Source organism: Pteropus medius, unplaced genomic scaffold (genome assembly GCF_902729225.1).
Source record: "Pteropus medius unplaced genomic scaffold, Ma_sr-lr_union100, whole genome shotgun sequence".
Taxonomy (NCBI): domain Eukaryota; kingdom Metazoa; phylum Chordata; class Mammalia; order Chiroptera; family Pteropodidae; genus Pteropus; species Pteropus medius.
In genome coordinates, this window is record NW_024354875.1 from 22,776,331 (window position 1) to 22,797,724 (window position 21,394).

Sequence of the window (21,394 nt, forward strand, 5' to 3'; positions counted from 1 at the left end):
GTTATATTTCAAATTTTCCATTAATAAAAAATTTTTTGTTTTTGTTTTCATAGAGTCAACCTGCCTGACTTCAAATCCTGGCCACTTACTGGCCAACTATTTTGGGACTCTGTTTCCCCATTTGTAATAATCGTACTTACCTTATTAGGGGTATAGGGAGGATTAAAATAGATATTATGTACAAAGCAATTAGTGCAGAGATGGTATATAGTAAGTTCTCAAATATTTGCTATTATTACTATCTGTATTATTTACTGGTGTAGACAGTTTTAATTTTTTCATATACATAATATTAGTACCACGCCATAAAAATAAACATCTGCAAAAATAGGAGTTAGTAATTCATGAAAAATTATTCCATGGATTCAGGTGATTTGACCTTTAGAACGTTTATATATAGATTTATTACAAATTTGTCTTTGAAAGAATAATTTACCTTATCCTTGATTTTGTCAGCTCTAGCATCCAAAGGCTGGTTTTTGTTTTGTTCCTGATTACATTTTCGATTTCCTCCACCTGAGCTTATACTTTTAGTTTGTCCCACAGAACTTGAAGCAGTAGTGGATAGTACAGATGTGTTGATACCAGATACAGATGATGTACTGTTTCCATTTATTGACCCATTTACACCTTGAAAATAAAAATAAACATGTTTATACAATAGAATATTATTCAGCCATATAAAAGAATGAATGATGATATATGCTACAATGTGGATGACTCTCAAAAACAGTACGCTAAGTGAAAGAAGCCAGATACAAAAGGTCCCATATTGTATGATTCCATATATGAGATATTTATGATGGGTAAATCCATAGTGATAGAGTGCAACCTAATGGTTCCCAGGAACTGGAGGAGGGAAGAATAGGGAGAAACTACTTAACAGGTATGGGGTTTCCTTTTGGGGTGATGAAAATGTTTTGAAACTAGATACAGCTGATGGTACCCAACACGATGAATGCATTCAATGCCACTGAATTATTCACTTTAAAATGGTTAATTTTACATTTATGTGAATTTCACTTTGATTTTTAAAAATGTCTAGAAAGATAATTAAATGCAAATACTCCTCCTTCAGAGAAAACTCCCCAAAACACTAACTCAAATGAAAAGAGATATTAAAGCATCTAAAAGCTATTATAAAATGATATTCTAATAACAGTTAACTACAGAAATATTAATAATCACTTAAAAGAAAAAAGGAATAATTATATATTAGATTTAATTAATTTAATGCTTAATTAAAAAAGAAATAATATATTATACTGAGTTCCATAAAAAAGGTAATGAGATACAGAGGAAAAAGCAGTGGAATTGGGAGTTAGGAGACTGGAGTTCAAATCCTGACCACATTACATCAGTACATAACATTATGTAATCATTCCTTATTCTTGAATGATTTTGCAATAACCTTGGTTGCAAAAAAAAACAAAACAAAACTAAATGCTATTTAACCTTGGTTGCAAAATGAGAATACTTCCAATCTCAAAGAGTTATTGTAGGGATTAATCAAGACAACGTGAAAGTGACTACTACAGCTATATAAATGTTATTAAACTTGAACTCTACTCAAAATAAGTATTGGAATGGAAGACTTGTAATATTTCACTTGCTAATATGAATACCTTTTTCGGGACCATTTCGATTACTTTTTCCTGAAGTCCTTGAATGGAATGAAGAAGAATCATGATTCTGGGCTGGAGGAGCAAACAGTGGTGGAATTCCCAGTAATGGAGGAAAGAAGGCTGCCCCTGTACGACTATGGACATCTGTTGTTCGCCACCATTCTGCACCTCAAAATCAAACACCAAACAAACAAGCAAAAATACTTGAATTAACTTTCTAGAGAATGTAACAATGCTTTTTATATTTTATTCCTGAAAAAAATTTCAAGTTTCATCTCAAAAGAGAACTGCTGAATTATACATAGTCCTGATCATCTTTCTAATTGTAACATGTCTAATTAGAAGTTATACACCCATCATTCCTCTCATTAAGATAAGTATCCAAGGATCTTAGCAGTTTCCTTGAATTTGTTTATTAAGAACAAAAGTAGTCTAAGGTTTTAAAAATAAAATTGAAAACGTGTAATGTTAAAGAATTATTTGACTCTTTGATAACTTGTACCATAATTTTCTAAAATAGTAAAGAAATAAGATAACATATTAGTATATTTAAGATATGCTAATCTATTTTATTTTTTTTATACTAATCTATTTTAAACCTTAGAATTTAAGGTTACCATCTATAACCAATGATAAGAATTTCCACAAATTACACATAATATAAATCTAGCTGATAAATCAGATTGTTTAAATAATAATACAAAGACTACTGTAATCCAGTATACCCCAAATGCATTTATGAAAGAAAACATTCTACAGTCAAACAAAAACATAAAGACAGAAAAACCAGTAAGCCTTTTTTTAAACTAAGATCGAAAAGTACTGAGATTTCCAAAACAAGTAAGTCATATTAAAAAATAAAAGATGTGTAAAGTTTCTCCCCTTAAAGTTAATGAAAAAAGCTTGATTTTTAATTATACTTTTCAGACAACAATGATTGTTTTATCAATGTAAAATGACTAAACAGTAGAAAAACCATCAAATGCAATTTAGATATTCGAACAATGGCTCTCAGTTAAAACTTTTAGAAAAGAAAAGGAGAGAAGCCAAATTTTATGGAATACATTTTTTTTCGAGGGAGGGTGAAGATTAAGACAAGATTGAAAAATAATCCAAAAGAAAGTCTTGTATTGCCCCATCTAAAATCTCAGAAATAATCTTTTCCAACTGGCTAACCTACTAGATCATCAAATCAGTTATTACCTTTGAGGCTCATCTTCCAAGGAGATATGCTACATTTTTCATTGATTGTAACAACCATAAGGAAATTAGAGAAAAAAAAAACCCAATAATATAGCATGAGAAAAATTCAATATTGTCAGTATACTGTATTACACGATCTTTCAGCTTTTCTAGCAATATCACTCTCCATTAAAAATAAGATGTAAAGTGATGTGTACCTTCATTATCTAATGGCAAAAATCTGGTTTTTTAAAAAAGTGAAATGCCATTTTGAAAGGTCTAAAAGAACAGTTAGCAGAAAACTATAAAAGCTATTCTTCTGCACTGCAGGAAGGTGCTGCTAGTGAAATGACACTGATGTATATTCGGCAGTGCCTGAATGATGAGAACTCAACCAAGAATAACTACACAAAAGCATTAATCATTCATCCACTGTTCAGATGAAAGAAGTGTATTCAAATAGAAAGAATACACTTCTTTGGGCTTATATCAGCAAAGCTGGAATCTACTGCTATTCGTATGTTTGAAAACTAGGTGCTACATAGCTAACAAAAAGGGACTCAGGTTTTCCAAAGATATTTATATTATTCAATACAGCCTATAATTAAAGCATTACAGTTGAATGTATAGACTTTGTAAACAACCAACAACTTGGTAAGGTAATCAAAGTGTAGTTAAGATTAAATATTTTAGATATAAACTCAGAAAAAAACATAAAAATGTACTTCAGAATGTCAGTGATAAATAAGTACATAATAGGGACTAGAAAAAAACAATTGGCAAATGTGTATAATAAACAAGTTGATGTCTCAAGTAATATAAACAAGTTAATAAGATTAATCAAATAAAAAGATAAAAATAGTAGGGCTTCTGACTACAAACTTTATAAATGTCTAATATTCCATAGGAAATAATACATTTTAAAGGGAGCTTATTTATCTTGTAAATAGAAGAAATTTTTAAAAATTTAGTCACTCACAAACTAGCTTGTCATCACGTGATATATACAAAATAAAGATTACATAAACCAGCACATTATGAATTGCTAAATGTATTCAAAGAAGGTAACAGCACAGGAGCAACATTAGTCATATTCAACTGAAAGATCATAATATTTCAGAGGTTATACTGAATCTCAATTTGAACCTTAAAGATATAGCAGAATTTCTAATTCTTTCATACTTCACAAAATACATGGTAATATAATAAAAAATATGACCATTGTATATATTTTTAAAGCAATTATCATGAAATACCATTTCAACATAAAATAAAAATAATTTTATTATACTAATATCCATTAAATAAATTTGCATGTTTTGATTTAATCATCTAAAATGCAGACTAATTTAGAAATGCATAAAATTTGAAAACAAATTATTCCTCATTCAAAATTCCTAGTAATTTCTTCCTTGTGTGTCTTCATTTATTTATTAGGTGATTTTTAAAATCTGGCATTATGGTTACCCTTTTGAATAAAGCCAACTACAGAGAATTTAAATATAAGTTATTATACCAACTCTACAATTTAAACAAGTGAGTCCTCTTAAACTAGGCATGATCACTGTTCATTTGGCAAAAAAGTATGCTTCTATAGGCATACTTTTACCACGAAAGACTCTGTCTTGTAATTGTTTGTTTATCTATCTCCTAATAACTGTAAGCAGCAAAACATATACCGTGTTTCTCAGTGCCTGGCTTAGTGCACAGCACACAGTAAATGCTCCAAGAACTTAGTACAATAAATGAATGAGTGAATAGTTTATGTAGGCTAGAGGAATTATTAATTTTTTTTCTAAATAGTAGAAGCACCAACATTATTGAAGTCCAGATGAGTAATTCTTTATATTTGTTAACCATCATTCCAGTGCAGAAGGTAATTATACAGTAATTACATTGTGGTTAAGAAATGCTCAAAAGTGATACTATAATAAACTATGATAAAAAAAAATTTTTTTTAAGATACCAGTAACTATCTATATTACCTATTTTGATTTTCAATCAGCAATCTTATATTTCAGCAAATAGCTATTAAATGCTCATCTTGCTACGCGACCATGCTAGAAACTGATTGAATTAAATTGTTATTAGTATTTTTAAAGCAAATTTTAAGGCTTAATTGAAGATTTTTATTTAAATTTTCTAGTCATACTATCCCTCCCTACTGTCCCCTCTCTTCTAGACAACTGAATTAAATAATATGACTCAAGAAATAGTACTTGAAATATATATTTAACCATCTTTCCATTATATATACATGCATATAAGCACTTGGCAATTTATTACCCATTCAAGTGGGCAAGAGAAAATAATAATGATAGTTACCAACTATGCACTAATTATTTGTGTCAAACACTGCATTCAGCATTAAACATGGCATATCCCCTTTAATCTTCATAAGAACTCTAAGAGGCTGGTACTATTATTATTATCCTCATTTTTCAGATAACAAAACTGAGGCTGAGAGGTCAGATTACTTGTTCAAGGTCACACAGCTAAAACATAGCAAAGCCAGATTTAAATTCAGGTTTGTGTCTAGAATTATGCTCTAATTTTTAAACATCCCTTAATAAAATTTATTAAAGTAAAATTAATCACTGGAAACACTTAAAGTTTAGACTTTCAGAATAATATAAAAGGACAAATTATAGCATATTTGTCTAAATCAAGTTTTAACTGGTGAACTTCTGAATTCTCATAATCCGTAGAACTAGGGATTATTCTGGTCTTCCTGCCATGTAAGTTATGCAAGTTGTTTTGACTGAATATGGAAAAATATTGAAATTTCAAAACCAAGCTCATCTTCCTTACAAATTGCAGAGAAGTGAGCACTCGAAATAAAAGTATAGAGATATTCATTATAAGAACTGGACTTTAGTTTTCTAGTATTAAGTAACTTTTAAAAAAATTAAATAAAGATGAAAGAAATTTATCAAGCTCTACACTTAAAATATGTACACTTTTCTGCATATTATACTTCAATAAAATGCACAAGAAAAACTTGACCTAATTATTCACTTTTGTTGCAGATGCCTTTTTCTCTATATAAACACAAGTACTTAACTAATTGCATTGCCACCAAGCACACATAGTGTGTGTGTGTGTGTGTGTGTGTGTGTGTGTGTGTGTGTCTGTCTGTTCGCACATAATAAATAGGATTGAGCAAATTTTTGCACAGGAGTTTTAATACAGCAGACATTAGATTGTTCTTTATGTTAATTTAATAAACAAATTACTGCTTGAACATTTTCAAGCTTTCCTTCTTTCCTTGAACACTGTTTGTAAGAGATGTTTACCTGGAAAAGACGCTAGTTGGGGATGTGCGGCTAAGGCTGTGGGTGTACCAAGTGTCCCCAAACCACCAAATTCTGAATGCCCTGAGCTGGCTGAATGTAGACCAAAGACTGGGTGGCTGACCATTGGGAAGGCACTCGACACTGTGGACAGGTTAAACGGTTGATCCCCAGCTGCTCTGAATAAATGTCCTGGGAGGGAAAAGAACACACTTAAAGTTGATTTCAGAATCTGATTTCAGTATTCATAAGTTAGTTATGATTTCATAACTATTAAATTTTTATTTTACATTTTTTTCTTTCATATTTCTATTCTTCAAACCCTACAGAATAAGATATTTATAGGAACATAAAAGCACTCTGATAAATATAATTAAAATAAATGGCATAACCACATTTACTTTGAATTTGAGAGATATTTTAAGTAAATCTTTTTCACTAATTATAATAGTTTGACCTGAAGAAGTGTATTAACTTTCTGTTAATACATGTACATTAACATATTATCAAAAACTTTTACTCATAAGGAGGAAAATAAAAGCATCTTATTAATAGAAAGCTGAAAACCAGTGAAATAAGTCCAGAATCTGTCACCAAGTCATTACTCAAATTATCATACACTCTAGGCAGTTTTCAGTTTCCATGTGCCAGAAGTGAAGCTATGTTCTCTATCCAATAGTTCTTTGATGAGGAGAGTTGATACCAAAAAGGGATTATAGTCTAGCCTAATAAAGCGTTGTACAGGACAACATAAAGATTTAATGAGTAAATGTACTAAGATATTTCTGCATCTAAGAGGGGTTATCAATATAAAGTTCATTTTTTCATTCTGTGATGGAAAGATCACATTCAATTCAAATGTGTGACTTTTCAATCCCCACTTTTAATCTAAAGAGAATCTAGTACTAAGTATCACATCCCCAGGCTGGAGTGTTATACAATCAAAACACAACTTATTTTTCGTACTTTGTAGGGATCTGGCAGAAAATTTGTTAAAACTTGAAAATCTTTCTTTTACTTCCAGGAAATAATTAAGTTTCCCTGGCTTGATACTATGAAAACAGAATATCAAAATCTCACATTCCAGGCGATCTTAAGAATTTACCATGTGAAAGGTATTGTACTCTCTGTTAAAATAAGAGTGAACATTCCTTATTTTCTCCTGTTTATAACAGACCTGGCTGTGCATTCTGATTTAATTAGTTTTAATGCAATATGTTTGAAGAAAATTTTAAAATATAAGTTAAAAATAAGTTTAGTTTTTTTTTTCATTTAGTCACCAAAAAAATTTCTCCTCTTTGCTTTTTTATCCCCTGAAAACCAAGGAGAAAGTCATCAAAGGTCAGAGTATGCCCTGAGAGACTATATTCTTTACTAAAATTGCAATATATTTTTATCAAAGTACTAAGATTTAAATAAATTGCATCAAGTCACAAGTATGTCTCATATCAGCCTTTAAGGTAAACAGTTATTACTGAGGGTTGAGGTCCCACTAAAACAATAACCAGATAACATAGGGAAGAGCCTTGGTTTCTTTATAACGAAGGCCCACAAAGAAACCGTCAGAGGGGAGGACAAGGAAAGACACACATGTGGGTATCTTTTCTAAGTCAGCCAATCTTTGTTTTTGTTCATCAAAGCCTAAACCGAAAATTTGTGAATTTGGTACTTTTGTATCATCAGAGTTCTAGACTATATTAGCACTGAATTTGAGTCAAAACAAAAGTAGGGCATGCTGCTGGGGAAAAGGGTCACTCAAATATCACTATCTTTAAACAATGAGCTTGTAATGTTAAGAACCAGTATTTATTTTCACATGTGATTGCACATAAAATCCCTGGTTCTCACCAATCAATTTAACTTCCTGAATCAATGTCCTTAATCAAATGCTTTATTTGTAAATATACTATGATCAATTATATTTCCTTTTACATCAGTTTTCTTGATGAGCAGTGTTTCCTGATGAAATTACAGTTTGGGGATTTTAGAATCAGCTGTCATTTAGATTTTAAAATAATAGTTCTTAACTTATATTTGTCAGCTACATATATATATATATATATATATACACACATATACATATATATGTGGCAGTGACTTAATATGAAAATATGAGTGGTAAACTTAAAACTACACAAAACATAAATGGTCAGAACAGACTGAATTATAAAGAGTCAGAAACTGATAGAAATACTTCTACAACAGCTAATGAACTGGTAGAAAGCAGCATCCTTAGATGCATAGTTAAAACACTGATTGTATGATTGGGAAAAAGCAAATGAGCTAAACCCTGGAGTCTCATAGATAGAAAACATGAGCAATACCTAAATGAAGCTGTCACTCTTGCAGCAATAATTAAGAATCGACCATATACAATTTGATAAAAAAGGGATTTTTAAAAAAAAATTCTAAAAAGAGTGATATCTATAAGGAACTGAGTAGAAAATTTTAACAAAATATAAGTTTATTCACCACAGATATAAATGGGGAGAAAAAAGTATGGTCCTGTACACAGAATTATATTTATGACTGGCAACATTATAAAGAGGCTACCTTATTTTTCTTTCTTAAACAATTCTTGGTGGAAGATAACTAAAGCATAGAAAGCTCCCAAGTGGCAACATTCCTTGGTGAGAAAGGATACACTTTTGTATTTAGCGAAGATGATTAGGACCACATAATGGTTATAGTGATATCATGCATTATCAAAAATACACATTAGTATTGTTTCTCTATCATCTTTTAAAAAACGCAGATACTAATTCTATGTAAAAATCTTCCAGAATTTATTCTGTTCTTTATTCAACTGTTACAGTAATTTATTTAGACATTTCATGAACATACCTATTAAGCATCAAGTGCTATATTTAGTTATTGGCATACAAAGATGAATAAGACATAATCCTTAACCTCAAGGAACTCATGGTTTGACCATAATTTAAATAGTATGAGACTATTTTTTACATCACGATGTATAAAACAAGTTAGTTAATATTTTAATATTATAAACTAGTACTGCTACTGCCATACACAGGACTAATAAATCCTAAATACCTAAAACAGGTCTCATACATAATAGATATAATATCTGATTCAAATCAATTCATTACTCATTAAGAGAAGCACATCTCTGAGACTAATTTTAAAGGCCTTTAATCTGAACATGAAGTTGTCGGGAATCTTCATTTAAATTTGCAAGGATGCTTCCTAGTATCTTTTTGCCTTCTTTCCACCAACCCCTGGTCCTGATTTTCTTTTATTTAAATTACCACTTGACCCTTTGTTCCACTTTGATTTCATTTAGGTCACATGTTGAATTTGATCTCACAAAATTCTACCACCTCTAAGATTTTAAATTCTTAAGTTTCACTCTAACTACAATTTCCCCATTTCCATTTCTTTCTCGGCATGACTTCTGATCTCTCAATATTCTACCACTCCCCTGACCCTATCTATCTCCTTTCCTCTCAATCCCATCACCACCTCTCCTGTGTGAACCTTAAAAGTCTTACACCTGTATGTCTACTTCTTTCTCACTTCTCAAAATCTCTAATGTTTATGTCAAGCCCAAAGCACTCCCTTTCATTTTGTCTGTGAAGTTAATAAAGTTTTCCTGATCACTAGATCCCATTAATCTTTACTCCACTCTTCTCATTCTTAACCTCTTTAAATAAATCTGGCAATGCTGAATACCTCTCTTCCATATTACAAACCTTAAGCACCAGGGCATGGAACTATCTCGATCCTCTTCTTAACTATATCTTTCAATAATACCACTGTTTGCTTTATTGTAGTCTTTTTTCTTTTCTAGATGTAAGCATTCCCCCAAATTTTGTCCGACTATCTCTTTTTTTCCCCATTATACTTTCTTCCTTAGTTTTTTCATATGCTTGTACTGATTTAATACTTCTATGTGAATGAATTCTAAATTAGAAGTTTAGCTCCTTGAGAGCAAAAACTGAATCTCACTCATCTCAGTATCCTTAATACCTGGCATAATCTGAAACATAATAGGTACTTCACAAATGTTTCCCACTGTTGGATTTTTGTTCACATTGTTTCTTCTACTTCAGACCACCCCACTGGAAGCCTATACAAATGCTCTTAGACTTCTTTTCCCTTTTATAGTCCTATCCATCCTTCCCTAATTATCTAAAACTGTATTGCCTAAGAAGTATCCCTGAAACTCCCAGATATGTTGAGCATCCTTTAGACATCCTCTGGACACAATCTGTCTTTTATCATACAAGGTTATGATGGAAATGTTAGGTAGGTAATCAAACATGAGCTACAGGAGAACAAAGGAACAGAAGCCCAGCCCAGAGACAACCCAGAGACCACCCAAAGGACACTCCACTTGCAGTTAAAGAATCAGTCCTGAATCCTGAGAGACAAAAGACTGGAGGGCCATAAAACTTATAGCTGGTTTAATCCGGCTACAGACACTTGTGCAGAAGGTACTACCCTAACCTGGCCAAAACCGCAGCCTTATTATACCATCATTCTAATATCATTCCTCTGCCCAGAAGTTCATGAATCTAATTATAACAGACTGAATTCTAGGTAACCATATGCACACTAGGCAAAGTGTTATATAGCAGCCAAGTATCAATCAAAATGACCCCAAGCATGGATCACCTAGGAACGCCTTTGTAACCGCCTTTGCAACCACCTAGCGGGGCCCTACTTCTCCACTGTTACAACCCTCTTTGCTGAGAACCCCCCTCCTCCCTTGGAGCATACTCTGTCTTTTATCTTTTATCTTTTCACCTCCCAAATTCCACAGGGCTACAGCCCTCCTTCACATAGCCCATCTCCTTCTAAAATGTACTTTTAATAAATATTACCTTTCATAACTCACACCGTGCTAGAATTGTCTCTGTGGCAGTGACAAGAACAGAGACTCTCTAGTGTTGTTGCTGGGCGATGCTGGAGTTCAGATTGCCCCAACAGTAACAGAAAGAGTCACTTCTTAATCATTTTACTCTTTACAAAACACTGCACACAGCAAAATTATCAGTTGTAAGGACAATGTCTCCTAATACCTGCAGCAGACAGCTCTAAAATGATAGTTTTAAATTCTTTCTCTCTCTTTTTTTTTAAAGGCTATCATTCTTTAAATGATTAGAAATACATCTCACTTTTTTCTCTGCTCCAATTATAAAAGGCATTCACAATGTTACTAAAAGCTCTTTGGGTATTCAAAAACTGATTTAATGCCATCTATGTTGTGGCTTTATATACAACAGAGGGTTAGACTGTACCCTTGGTTGAAGGTCAATGACCTTAGTCTTCTCCAACTCTCTTGAAATTTCAAGCTACTGTTCATAAAGTAATTTTTGATCACAAACTGGCGATGTCTCAGTGAATACTGTAACTACATTTAAAACATAACGTTCCATATTAATAAAGAAGCAGCATTATATTTTCTTAGATAAAAAAACATAAGTCAAAGTGGCTCTATTAACCTTATGATTACAAAATAAAATTATTTTAATATTAGAATGCTCTAGTTTTGGAGAAGTAACTTTTTTTTCTACATTAATATACCTAATATTAGAAGATGATTCCAAATAAAAGCCTATTATAATTAAAACTCTTAAATTTTGCTCAGAGAAAACATTTGCAAACTGATAAATTATATCATAAAATAAAAATACTTTTAGAAGACCATAATTATTTTTAACAGATATTAACATTCAAATACTATTTCACTATTATGAATGCAACTTTTTAGTTTCTACTGTGACAAGTAACAATGTGCACATTTTGTATAATAAAAACATACACCTGTAACGCTGAAATTCTACAATGTGCACATTTTGTATAATAAAAATTAATATACACCTGTAATGCTTAAATTCTTGGCTTAAAATAAGCTGATACTTTCTAGGAGAGCTTTTCAAATTCTACTAGCCAATCTATATATAAATGATTAAAAGCAGTTACAACACATAAAGCAGGTGTCTCAGTAACAAGACATGGTACTGCAAGTGTCTTTATTAATATTAATGAACTTCATGACACAACAAAATAAGAGTTTTTCTTCTAAAAGAATAAAATAGTATAAATACTGTACTAAAGCCTTGAACCCAAACTACCAGTGACCAAAGCTCCTACCAATCAGGAAAAGTCCAGATAGCAAATCAAAACAAAATAATTAAGTATACTAAAAAATCTAATCTTTTAAAAAATCAAGGAGACTGCTTACTATGATAGAACTCCACATATGTTGCTTTCTGTGTACTTAAAAATGTCTTTACTCTTTCATTGCTACACAAATTTGTCTTCAAACTCTTGTCTCTAGCTCTTAAAAATTATAAGCATAGTTTTACAGCATTATAAAGGCAGTCTGTCGCATACAACCTATAAATCCTCAAAAATGGTAATGCATTCAAATAAAGACCATATGAACACTGGCAATAACTGAGTGTAATAACTAAAGTGAACATCATCAAAACTACAGTTAAAGAAATGCTCAAATTACTGGCTCACACGTTAAAATTCTTAAATAGAGTAATGTCTAAATATTCTGAAATTCAAAACATACAAATTCTACGAACTTGAACTTTTTGATTAAAGAACAGAAAGAATTCTATAGTTAATGGTGACAAAACATTTCTTCCCAAATAATCTTCATTTCATTCCTGTATTCTCATAACTTTTTCAGCCAGTCAACCTTCATATTTTAACATATAAAAAGATTTATGGTATGAAAATAAGGTATTTTTATTTATTTATAAGTATGTATTTTGAAATTATTTTAGACTCAAAAGAGTTGAAAAAATAGTAGAGTCCTAACCTCACCTTATGTTAAAATCTTACATGACAAAAAAACAATTTTCAAAACCAAGAAATAAACCTTGATTAATTAACTAAAATAAAGGATTTATTCAGATCGCATTAGTTTTTCCACTAATGTCATTTTTCTGTCCCAAGATCAAATCCATGGTCTCGCCTTACATTTAGTTGCTGTGTCTTCCTAATTTTCTCCAATTTTTGACAGTTCCTCAGTATTTTCTTTCATGACCTTGATACATTGAAGAGTACTGGTCAGGTATTTTTTAGAATGTCTCTCAATGTGAGTTTGTCTAATGCCTTCTCATGATTAGAAGAGGTTATACATTCATTACTGAGAAGAACACCCAATGTGCCCTTCTCGGTGCAACATATCTGTGGACCATGATGTTGCTATGTGGTACTGGCGATATTAACTTTAATCACTTGGTTAAGTTGGTATCTGCCAGAATTCTATGTAAAGTTACTACTGTCCTTTGAGACAATCTTTTTATTAGGGAAAAACGTCATTAAAAGCCTAGGTTACCTTGGGAACAAAAGCTGCCACTCTATAAACATTGAACATGGTGAATGGGCTTTTGATTTAATTTAGCAGATAATGTATCAATCCTCAGGCACATGACTATTCTTAAAAGACAGGACAGTTCCTCTTTTGTAATAAGCATTTTTGTTAGATCTAGTGAAAGAATTTAGAATTCATAAAGTGCTAAAAACTCCACAATATTATAAATATTTCTATATTCAAATATAAATGTATTTTAATAATAGAACAGAAAAATAACTAAAAACAATCTAATTCTAAAATCTTGTTTTGCTTATGTTTCAATATATCAAAAAAATCTTAGTTTTCCCATAATGAATAAAAATTATTAAAATTAGCTTTGAAAAACATTCTGGGAATATTAATTTTCTGAGACTGCCATAAGAAAGTACTACAAACTAGGTCACATAGAACAGAAATTTGTTGTCTCATATTTCTAGAGGCTAGGTGTCTAAAATCAAAGTGTTGGCAGAGTCATGCTTTCTCTGAAGGTGCTAAGGAAGGCTCTGTCTGTTACATGCTTCTTTTCTAGCTTCTGGTAACCTCAGGCATTCTTCCTGTCTTCACATGGTTTTCTCTCTGTGCATCTCTGTGTCCAAATGTCCTCCTTTTACAAGGATACCAGTTGTATTGGTTTAGAGCCCATCCTAACAACCTCATTATGACTTAATTACCTCATTTAACCTCGATTACCTCTGTAATGACCCTGTCTCTAGGTAGGTCATGTTCTGAGGTACAGGGGGTTAAAGCCTCCAATATATCTTTTTTAGGAGAAAGATACAATTTAATCCATAACACTGGGTTTATTTTTAAGAGTACTTAATTGGTTTGAAGCCATTACCTTTCTTTAGTAATTTACCATTAAAATTCTAAATTAATATTACAAAGTTCTTCTCATAAAAGCTATATTTCAAAAAATATTTGGTGCCATGTAATCAAGCCCTTCATTAAATAAACCCACTGATGGGAAAAAAGCTAGACAGTTTAACATGTGAGGGCCTTTATTTATGATTTATAGATATCTACAATGTAGGTGACTTAACTAAAAAGAAAAGTAATGTTATAGTAGTTTATACTATAAATACTCAAAGAAACTGAATAAAACTTTAGCATTATCCCCAAACCTTTAAGAACAATCATATCTCATTCTCTTGATGATTTTCTACAGAATGTAAACTTAAGCCCTGGTTATCTCTTAAATTAAAAGTTCAAATTAAATAATAACTTCAGAGTTTGGGAGTTTTACTTATTCACTGCCTCTTCAATAAGGTCGACTAATCTGTTAAAATTCTTTACCCAGTGGCTTACAATGCCCATCCCAATCAAAATCTGCATAGTTATTTGGTAGAGCAAAGCATAACATAGCCTAGAAAACTTATTAGAGTTCATTTATCAACTAATTTTTAAGTCCTAGTCCCGCAAGTTCTCTCCTTCCCTCCCTTCCTTCGACAATTGTTTCTTGAGCATATATTTTTGTGCAAGGCACTTACTGGAGACATAATAATATAACAGATATAGTCCCTGCCTTTTAAATGTAGAAGAAGGTACAAATATGCAAAATGACATCAAAAGTACAATTATAAATTATGAAGAGTACTATGGAGGAAAATATTAGGTGCAAAAATAGATAATAGTTGGAATAATTACCTATATACTGTGAACAAAGGAGACTTCTCTAATTAATGTCTCAGGATAGTTAATTTGAAACAAAGCATGAGAAAGAATCAGCCTTATGAAGACCTTGCAGAGAAAGAGCATGTTTGAAATCCTGAGTTGAGAAGGAATATTTGTAACTGAAGAAGTGAAAGGTCAGGAAGACTAAAAGTTAATGGGACAGAATGAGAGTAGTACCAGATAAATTTGAAGTAGGCAGTGATTAGATCATAGAAGATATTATCAGTTAGGGTGAAAAGGACAAGACACCCAACTCAAAATAGTTAGAGAAAAAGTGACTGTTAGACTTACATAATGCAAAAGCTTTTGGAAAAGGCTCACTTTTAAAGACTGATTGAACGTTTACCAGGACCAAATTTCTCTTTCTTCTCTTGGTTCTACATCCTCAGATAGGTCCTTCCTCCCAAGATTTGTGGTACTAAAGGGTATCCATCCTCACGAGTTCCAGTAAAAATCACAGAATAGAATCTCTTTGCCTTGGTTAGCCTGATTTGCATCATATGCCTATTCCCTAACCAATCACTACTATCTGAGAAATATATTTGGCCAGATTGGGTCACATGCCACCCTCTGGAGTGTTGGTAAATTTTTTTAAAAAGAAAGTTATTTTGGGGAGTAGGGGGAACGACATCAGATCATGGTGAAGTAGTAGTAAAGTGGTTGCATAAATCATCCATATAAGACAATTATAAAAACTGGGTTTAAAACAACAAAAAAACCAAAGAGGCTAGCTAGGAAACATCCAAAATCAAAGAAAAGCCAGGGGAGAACTTATCTGGGAAAATGGTAATGAAAAAGGGAAAAATGGTAATGAAAAAGGATAAAATGTGTGACTTTGCAGTGTTTTGGTCTGATAATGCCATCTAAACCTCACAGCTACAACTATAGAAAACAGTAGAAGAAAAATGAGCAGGCTTATTAGCTAAAGATGCCAGAGGTCAGAATCTAGGACTGAGAAAATACCAGAAAATTTAAAGGGAAAATCTAGAGAGAATGAGACCCAAATTCAGAGTTTAAATTATCCAAATGACTAGCTATAAGAACACTGTGCGTGAATGGGGAAGGACTCCAGAGATACTGCAAAATAGCTAGCAGAGAACAGAGAAAACTACTCTTGTAAGACAAGCTACACATGGCAGATCTGTTGATTTTGATTAATACTTAAATTGAATGAATTCCTTCACCATGATTAGCTTAGATAGCAGAAAGCCTGAAGTGTCAGAGTACAGAGTCCAAAGCTGGCAGAGCAGCTAGAAATTAGAGGGTTAATCTTACAAGCAAGGAAATCACTCAAAAAAGAGGCTCATTTATACCTAAGTACTTGGCTTGGCTGATCCATAGTACTTCACTGGCACAAAGGAGACCAACAGACGGTCAGTCTTAAAAAGCAACAGTGGGAAGACAGGTTATCATCATTGTTTTTGACCATAATGTAATTTAAATGGACATCAATAAAAAATCTAAATGTTAAATTACTGATGTCTAAACAACCCATGAGTCAAAGAACTCACAAAGGAAAACAGAAAACATTTTTACTGGAATATTAATAAAACGAAAACTTATCAAAATTTGTGGGATACAGCTATAGCAGTACCTAAAAGGGAAATTTATAGCATTAAATGGATATATAGGAAAAGGAGAAAGGTCTTAAATGATCTAAGCTTTCCTTTTGAGAAATTAGGATAAAAGAAGAAATCATACCCAAAGAAAAACAGGCAGAAATAAGAAAGGGCCAAAATCAATGACATAGAAAATAGAGAAAAATCAATGAAACTAATAGCTAGTTTGTCAAAAAGATCAATAAATTAATAAAACTCTAGTCACAAAGAAAAAAGGTGCAAATTATTAATATTAACAATGAAAAAGAGGACATCACTATAAATCCTATAGACTTTCAAAGGATAAAATACTACTTAGAACAACTTTGAGTCCATAAATTCAACAACGCAGATAAAATGGATAAATTCCTTGAAAGATATCAACTACCAAAGCTAACGCAAGAAGAAAGAATTACCTGAATAGTTTTATATTGATATTTAAAAAGTTAAATTCATAATTTAATATCTTCTAACAACGATCGGGGAAAAAAAAAAAACAAAACCTTCAAAGCCCAGTGTTTTCTACCAAACATTTAGGGAAGAAATAATACCAATTATATACAAACTCTTTCAAAAAATGGTTTCCAAGGAGGAAATGGTCAACTGTGTCCATTCTACCAAGAAGTTGAGTGAAATGAGGACAGAAAAGTGACTTTGGTATGGGTTGAAATACACATTAAAGACAAGGAAATGAGAAAACATATGCAACTCTACCTTTTGAGAAGTTTGGCTATAAAGCAAGGCAGAAAAAAAGCAATAGCCAGAATAGCATTTGGGGTACAAAAAGGGTTTTTGGTATATATTGCTTTTAGGATGGGAGATATCCTATGCTTTTATACTGATGGACATGATCCAGTGAAGAGAGAAAAATTAATGATACTATATAGAAGGAATGAAGTCCTTGAAAAGTATTTTATAATCTTTAAAAAGGAAATGATATTTGCTATTGTTTATGACATCATTTTGAGTTAAGTATTTTATTTAATTAAATTTATATTGTTACACAGAATAGTATATTGAAGAAGAGTTACAATAAGTATGCATGAGCTATCAGATGCATTAATGAAGATAAGATCTGAACTGATACATATATTGACATTATTAACGAGAATTAGTATTGTGTGTGTGTGTGTGTGTGTGTGTATGTGTGTGTCAGATGTTTATTACAATACATAGGCGAAAAAGTATGGCAGGGGGCTATCACCAGATCAGCTCAAATGGGTAAGTAATTGGCTCATTTAACATTTATTCCAATCTCCTTTTTGAGTACCTTCCTGTGATGCAGAAGCTGGGCAGCTAAAAGATTTATATTTAGCAATCTCTCTTACAGCCAGATTTCTGGATATAATTGTTTAGATTCTGCCAATCAGATGTATTTAGAATTAATTAAAAACTGAGTTAAGCTGGCAGAGTAGCAGCATATGAGGTACTCTTATTGCTGGTGCATATCTAGCAAGCAACACAAAACAGCCCTGGAGTCAGTTGTGTCAGTGGTTCCTGATCATTGGATTACAGATAAGGGGGTAGGATCCATGGAACCACCAGCTGGAACTGTAGTGTTCTGATTGAACTAGAAGTAGTTTCCTTAAACAGGTCAGTTCAACCGTAATGCTCTGAAATCATTCAAAAGGACCAGAGGCCAGCTCCTCAATAATTTTTCCTCAATAATTTTATGAGTATCTAATTCCCTGTAATCTCTTTTTGCTTAAAACAGCTTTATTGGTTTATGTTATCTCTAGATAAACTGATTGATATATCAACTAACAATTCCAACTAGTGATACAGTTCCCAAACCAAAAAGCCAAATTCAGACTATCACAACTGGCCTGATAATTTATAATCATGTAATCACTTTTCAAAGTAATACTAAATGAGAGGTAAGTAAAAATTTAAAAAATATATATGCATAACCTTGGAGGTAAAGGAGAGATTCTTAAACAAGACAAAAAGCATAAACATAAATAAAATCTAATAATCTGACTACTTTAAAGTTGTAAATTCTATTCAGCAAAAGACAATGTAGAATAAAAAAAGACACACCATAGACAGAGGACACTTCCCACAAACATAAATGAAAAAGGAACTAGCATCCAAAATATAAAAATAACTCATAAATCCACAGTGAAAAGATATACAACCCAAGAGAAATATGCACCAAAGCCCTAAATAATCACTTCAAAAAAGAAGAAATCCAAAAGCCTAAAAACTTATAAAAAGGCACCTCAATAAAACACTACTTCATATTCGTCATTGACAAGAATCATAAAGTCTGTCAATGACAAGTGTTAGCATGGCTGATAAACATTTAAAATTCTAATACACACTGGTGGGAAAATAAATTGGTACTACTGGTAAAATTGAAGACATCTTTATAAAAGTATGCTTATATGTGTCAGGATCCATGTATAATTATAGTCATAATGTTGTAATTGGCAAAAGTTGGAAACAACTCAAAATATCCACCAACAGTTGTGCGGATATAAAAATGGATGTATATTCTATTCAAATTCAACACACAAAAATTAACTGTGCCTTTTATCCTTTAAAATTTATTTTTCTTCCACATTTTTCATTACATCATTCCACTTAGTTATCCAAGTCAGGTCAGGGCTCCTCTCTCTCAACATCACCTTATCCAAATTCAGTCATTATCTCCCATAAGAATCTACTCCTTTCTTCTTTCCTGGAAAACAGTGCTGTAGGTGGATCAGCCCTTTTACAGCCATGAGATATACACGAGCTTCACAGTCCTTTCAGAAGACAAAATATAAAATGAGAAGGAGTGCAGGTCTGTAATGGCTTTACCCACCCCAGGACTGCCTATCTATGGGCTTGTGTGTCTATTTGTCATGTTTTCCTATTCATAGCTAACCACTGTCAAATTGACACATACTCTAAGTTGTGGCCTTCCTGGTCAATCTGTCATTCCCTCAGTATACCACAATTTGGCATACTTGTATAGAGGTAAGTGGCTTGCAATTGAGATACATATTTAAATCAGTCTCTTTAATTTTTAAAAGAAAAGCAGGCATACTCCAGCTTAAACTACAAAAGTTTTAAATAGTTTATGTTTGATACATTCAATATTTTATAAATTTTTGTTTGAAGGGTTCTACCGAAAAAATAGATTGAAAACCACTGGTCTATGGCACAGCTTACCTATCATTGAAATTTCTCAAAATTCTATCTTTATATTAGGTCAAATGACCACAAATTTCAAAAAATTCACTCTGTAAAGTTTAATTGTATAACTATACTTAAATACTCCTCTCTGAACTTTTTCTCAGAGCCAATATGCAGAATAGTTTGAATATCTGTGAAACTGGCATGTAGGCTATTGTTCATCATATAGTCTTTTATACAAAGGTTCTAGTAGCATATTCCCTACAGCACTCAGAGAAAGAAAAAAGTTTGTTGTTTTTCCTGAGGAACTGATAGCTTACTAGCACTAGGATGTGAGGCATGTATCCCATTATGTTTTCCTTTTATTCTTTGCAGCTAGGTTATTAAGTTTTCTGTTCATTATCAGTGGCTTTCTTCAGCTAACACCTTTTTACTTTTCAAAGCTAATCTTGATATTTTAGTCATTTTGTTTACTGTGCTAATATATTTACTGAAAGCTGTCCCAAATTATTTTTTAGAAGTATGCAAGTTATTTTTTAAAAATCATACCTTAATGAGAAAAGAAATATTGTATTTTTTATATTCTGATAAAACCAAAAAAAACACATATAATCAGATGACCTTAGATTAATCAATCTTTATTGCAGTGTTATTTTCTACCCAAGTTACTGTAATAAATTGAAAGGTGTTTTGTGAAAGGCAATCCTCCAAAGTCCCTACGTATTATTGCTGGGTACGCCAAGACAGCAAGGCTTTGACCACTGTTTAACCAAGCCATTTCTTAGGACTGCATTTGCAATGGTCACCCTTAAAGGATGAGGTAACATCTCCTTCCAGACAAAGAGTGAGTTTGTTTTCATTTACTATAAAAGCAGTGGATTCCCCCAGCTCAGTATTCCTTATTTGTGATACAAACCAAATGCAAATGCATTTATAAGATCTAATGGAGGCTCTTCTGTGTGGCCTCTGTGAGACTTGGGAAGCATAGGGAGCCAATGCCAACATGATGCTCATGCTATTTGCTATGTCATAAGTAATAAAATCTCTGACCCAAGAGTCTCATGTCTTCTGCCAGCATCCACAATAGGAACAGGCTAACTTGTAGGCAGGTATAATCTCAAATCCTGACAAGGTATTGATTCAAAAGAAATCAGTTGATCATTCAAACTTTGAAAGCAAGGTTGAATTACATCCTTTGTAACTCAGAGGAATTCCTACAGACATGCCATTAATGAAGATGACAGAGAATGGTCAATTAAAATAACTCTTTAAAACAACAGAATGTCCTCAAAGGGGCCGTTAAAGACCTGCCGAGTTTTTGACATTTTAAAGAAGAAAATTCTGCTTTGTTATCTCTGTACATCAAAAAAATTGAAAGAGATTCAAGTTGTTCAAGATAAAGAGGCCAGGTCCATTACCACCCTATGATTTTGTTAAAATGGAGAGAATTATCAGATAATGAATAGGCCAAAAATAATGAATCAAACAAAAGACAGAAAATGTAAACTGAGTTATGTAGGACAACTGAGCATTCTCTTAAGTAACCTATGTGTTGGAAGT

At 32.1% G+C, this 21,394-nt stretch overlaps 1 protein-coding gene across 1 annotated transcript in view; it reads right to left on the reverse strand.

Moving 5' to 3' along the window:
* BAZ2B (bromodomain adjacent to zinc finger domain 2B) overlaps positions 1 to 21,394 on the reverse strand; it is a 292,925-nt gene that overhangs the window by 103,408 nt on the left and 168,123 nt on the right. The window contains exons 6-7 of the mRNA XM_039855749.1: positions 1,626 to 1,793; positions 437 to 630 (exon numbers count right to left, since the gene is read on the reverse strand). Of these exons, the coding sequence (XP_039711683.1) occupies positions 437 to 630; positions 1,626 to 1,793 (362 nt within the window). The remainder of the gene's footprint in view (positions 1 to 436; positions 631 to 1,625; positions 1,794 to 21,394) is intronic.